Below are 2,398 nucleotides of genomic sequence, written 5' to 3'. Positions count from 1 at the left end.
TGGGTCAGAATTTAAGCTATTCCACGACTAATTTATCTGAGAGGAAGGTAATCTTTTCCATGTGGACACGTTCCAAATGAAACATGATCTTGTTTGCTTCTAGGGGCCAAGGGAAATGAATATTGGTTAGACAACCGATGACTCGTGGGGCAGGGGTTCTACAGGCTGTGTGGTAGGGTGCTAGCCTTGAGCAAAAAGAGCTCAGAGACGGAGCCTGGTCCCCAAGTTCAAGCCTCACAACCAACAGTTGCGGGGCTTGAACTCTGGGCCTGGGCGCTATCCCTCAGTTCAAGGCCAGTGCTCTATCCCTTGAGCCACAACGCCACTCCGGCTTTTTTGCCCCCCTGCTACTTATGTGGTGCTGAGGAATGGAACCCAGGGCCTCATGCATGCAAGGCAAGCGCTCTACCACTGAGCCACCTTCCCAGTCCCAACCACTCACTTTTCCTCTTGACATTTGGCAGATGAATTTTTCAGTCAAGGCTGTGCCCCGGGGTATCAGGAAAACTCCACCCTCTGTGACCTGTGCATAGGCCCCAAAAAATGCGCTCCTAACAGCAAAGAAGGGTATCACAGTTACACGGGCGCCTTTAGGTAAGTGTCTCAATCCTACCACAGGACAGAACAATATCCCATTTCCTCTCTGGGGAATCATTCGTTCCCTATCCAACCCACGGAGGAGACATCTATACACGTCCTTTGACCGTGACCACTAGCTCCTTAGGGTGGAGACATCTAGAAGCTCTGTGATGCACAGAACAGCACCGATCAACAAAGACCTGTCCAGCTCCCAATGTGCTTTGGTGCCAAAGCAACAGAAAGCTTCTACAGTGGAATAAACGCCGGGTGGGGGAGCGTGGCTCAGGCCCTTGCATAATCTAGAAAATACGATTTCTAAATTCCTCCCTTTAGTCACCTTTTTGGTTTTGGTCAGTTGTGGGGCTTGAACTCTGGGCCTGGGTGCTGTCCCTCAGCTTCTTCAGCTCAAGGCAAGCGCTCTACCACTTAGAGCCACAGCACCACTTCCAGTTTCCTAGTGGCTTATTGGAGATAAGAGTCTCACAGACTTTCCTTGCCGGGGCTGGCTTTGAACAGTGATCCTCAGAGCTCAGCCTCCTGAGTAACTAGGATGATGGGCATGAGCCACTGGCGCCTGGCTTTGGAGTTTCTCATTCTTGTTTCACCCTACTGGAAAGTGGATGCTCTCTCCTGGTGTTGGATACTAGGAAAAGGATGTAAACTGTTGGAGAAGCTATAAAAGAAAATGTAATTTTTATACATGCACAGCAATTTGAAGCCCCTGGGGCTTTGCTTTTCCCTTTACTGCTTATATTACTTAGTAATTACTTAGTAATTTCTGACATGGGACAGCCACGCTGTATCGATCAGGTGCGCCCCTGTCCCCCACCAAATGATACCCCTATTGGTCTCACCTCTCGACCTCTGCAGGTGTCTCGTTGAGAAGGGAGATGTGGCCTTCGTGAAAGATCAGACTGTCTTTCAAAACACCAATGGTATGCGTCCCGAGATGTAAAAATGTGGGCCGGCGGGTCTCCCTTATGCTGCGTATGTGACGTGGGAAAGAATGATCTGGAAGAATGTCCTAATTTGGCACGTCTGCTGGGGGGGGGGGAGAACCCAAGCCTTTTGCATGCTGGCACGTGGGACCCTCCGTCCTGGCTGATCTAGCTTCTCTCTCCCTGCCCAGGGAAGAACCCTGCTGACTGGGCGAAGGATCTGAAGGAGGAAGACTTTGAGTTGCTGTGCCCAGATGGCACCAGGAAGGAGGTGAAAAAGGCTGACAGTTGCCACCTTGCCCGAGCCCCCAATCACGCTGTGATCTCCCGGAAAGATAAGGCCCGATGTGTCCGCACCAAGTTACTCAGCCAGCAGGTATGGACTGGCCTAGGCCTCCCACCATTTATTCTTAGACAGCCGGAGACTACTTAGAGAAATTCACAATGAATAGTAGCTAGGATGACAGGAGGGAGCCACTGGCGCCCAATGGCTGCTTTACTTTTTAAAAGAAGATGGGGTAGCTCCAGAAGTCCTTTGAAAACATACAATGGGGGGCTGGGGAGGTGGCTCAGTGGTAGAGTGCTTGCTTCGCATGCATGAGGCCCTGGGTTCGATTCCTCAGCACCACATAAGCAGAAAAAAGAAAAGAAGACATACAATGGCCAGGCATGGTGGCTCACACCTGTCATCCTAGCTACTCTAGAGGCTGAGATATCTAAGGATGGAGGTTCAAAGCCAGCCGGGGCAGGAAAGGCCCTGAGACTCTTCTCTCCAATGAACCACTCAGAAAACCAGAAGTGGCGCTGTGGCTCAAGTGGTAGAGCGCTTGCCTTGAGCTGAAGAGCTGAGGGACAGCGCCCAGGCCCAGAGTTCAAGCCCC

The 2,398-nt window shown here is 51.3% G+C and overlaps 1 protein-coding gene across 1 annotated transcript; it reads left to right on the top strand.

Moving 5' to 3' along the window:
• Positions 1-464: 464 nt before the first annotated feature.
• On the top strand, positions 465-1,950 carry LOC106001965 (serotransferrin-like; the record flags this gene model as incomplete). Its single annotated transcript, XM_013036899.1, has 3 exons — positions 465-594; positions 1,450-1,514; positions 1,709-1,950. Coding segments are annotated over 3 exons (437 nt in total), but the record flags the coding sequence as incomplete, so codon positions are not given.
• Positions 1,951-2,398: the final 448 nt, after the last annotated feature.

Source organism: Dipodomys ordii, unplaced genomic scaffold (assembly GCF_000151885.1).
Source record: "Dipodomys ordii isolate 6190 unplaced genomic scaffold, Dord_2.0 Scaffold1375, whole genome shotgun sequence".
In the NCBI taxonomy this organism is placed as follows: Eukaryota; Metazoa; Chordata; class Mammalia; order Rodentia; family Heteromyidae; genus Dipodomys; species Dipodomys ordii.
The sequence above is the reverse complement of the archived record's forward strand: the minus strand, read 5'-3'. Positions and strand labels throughout refer to the sequence as shown.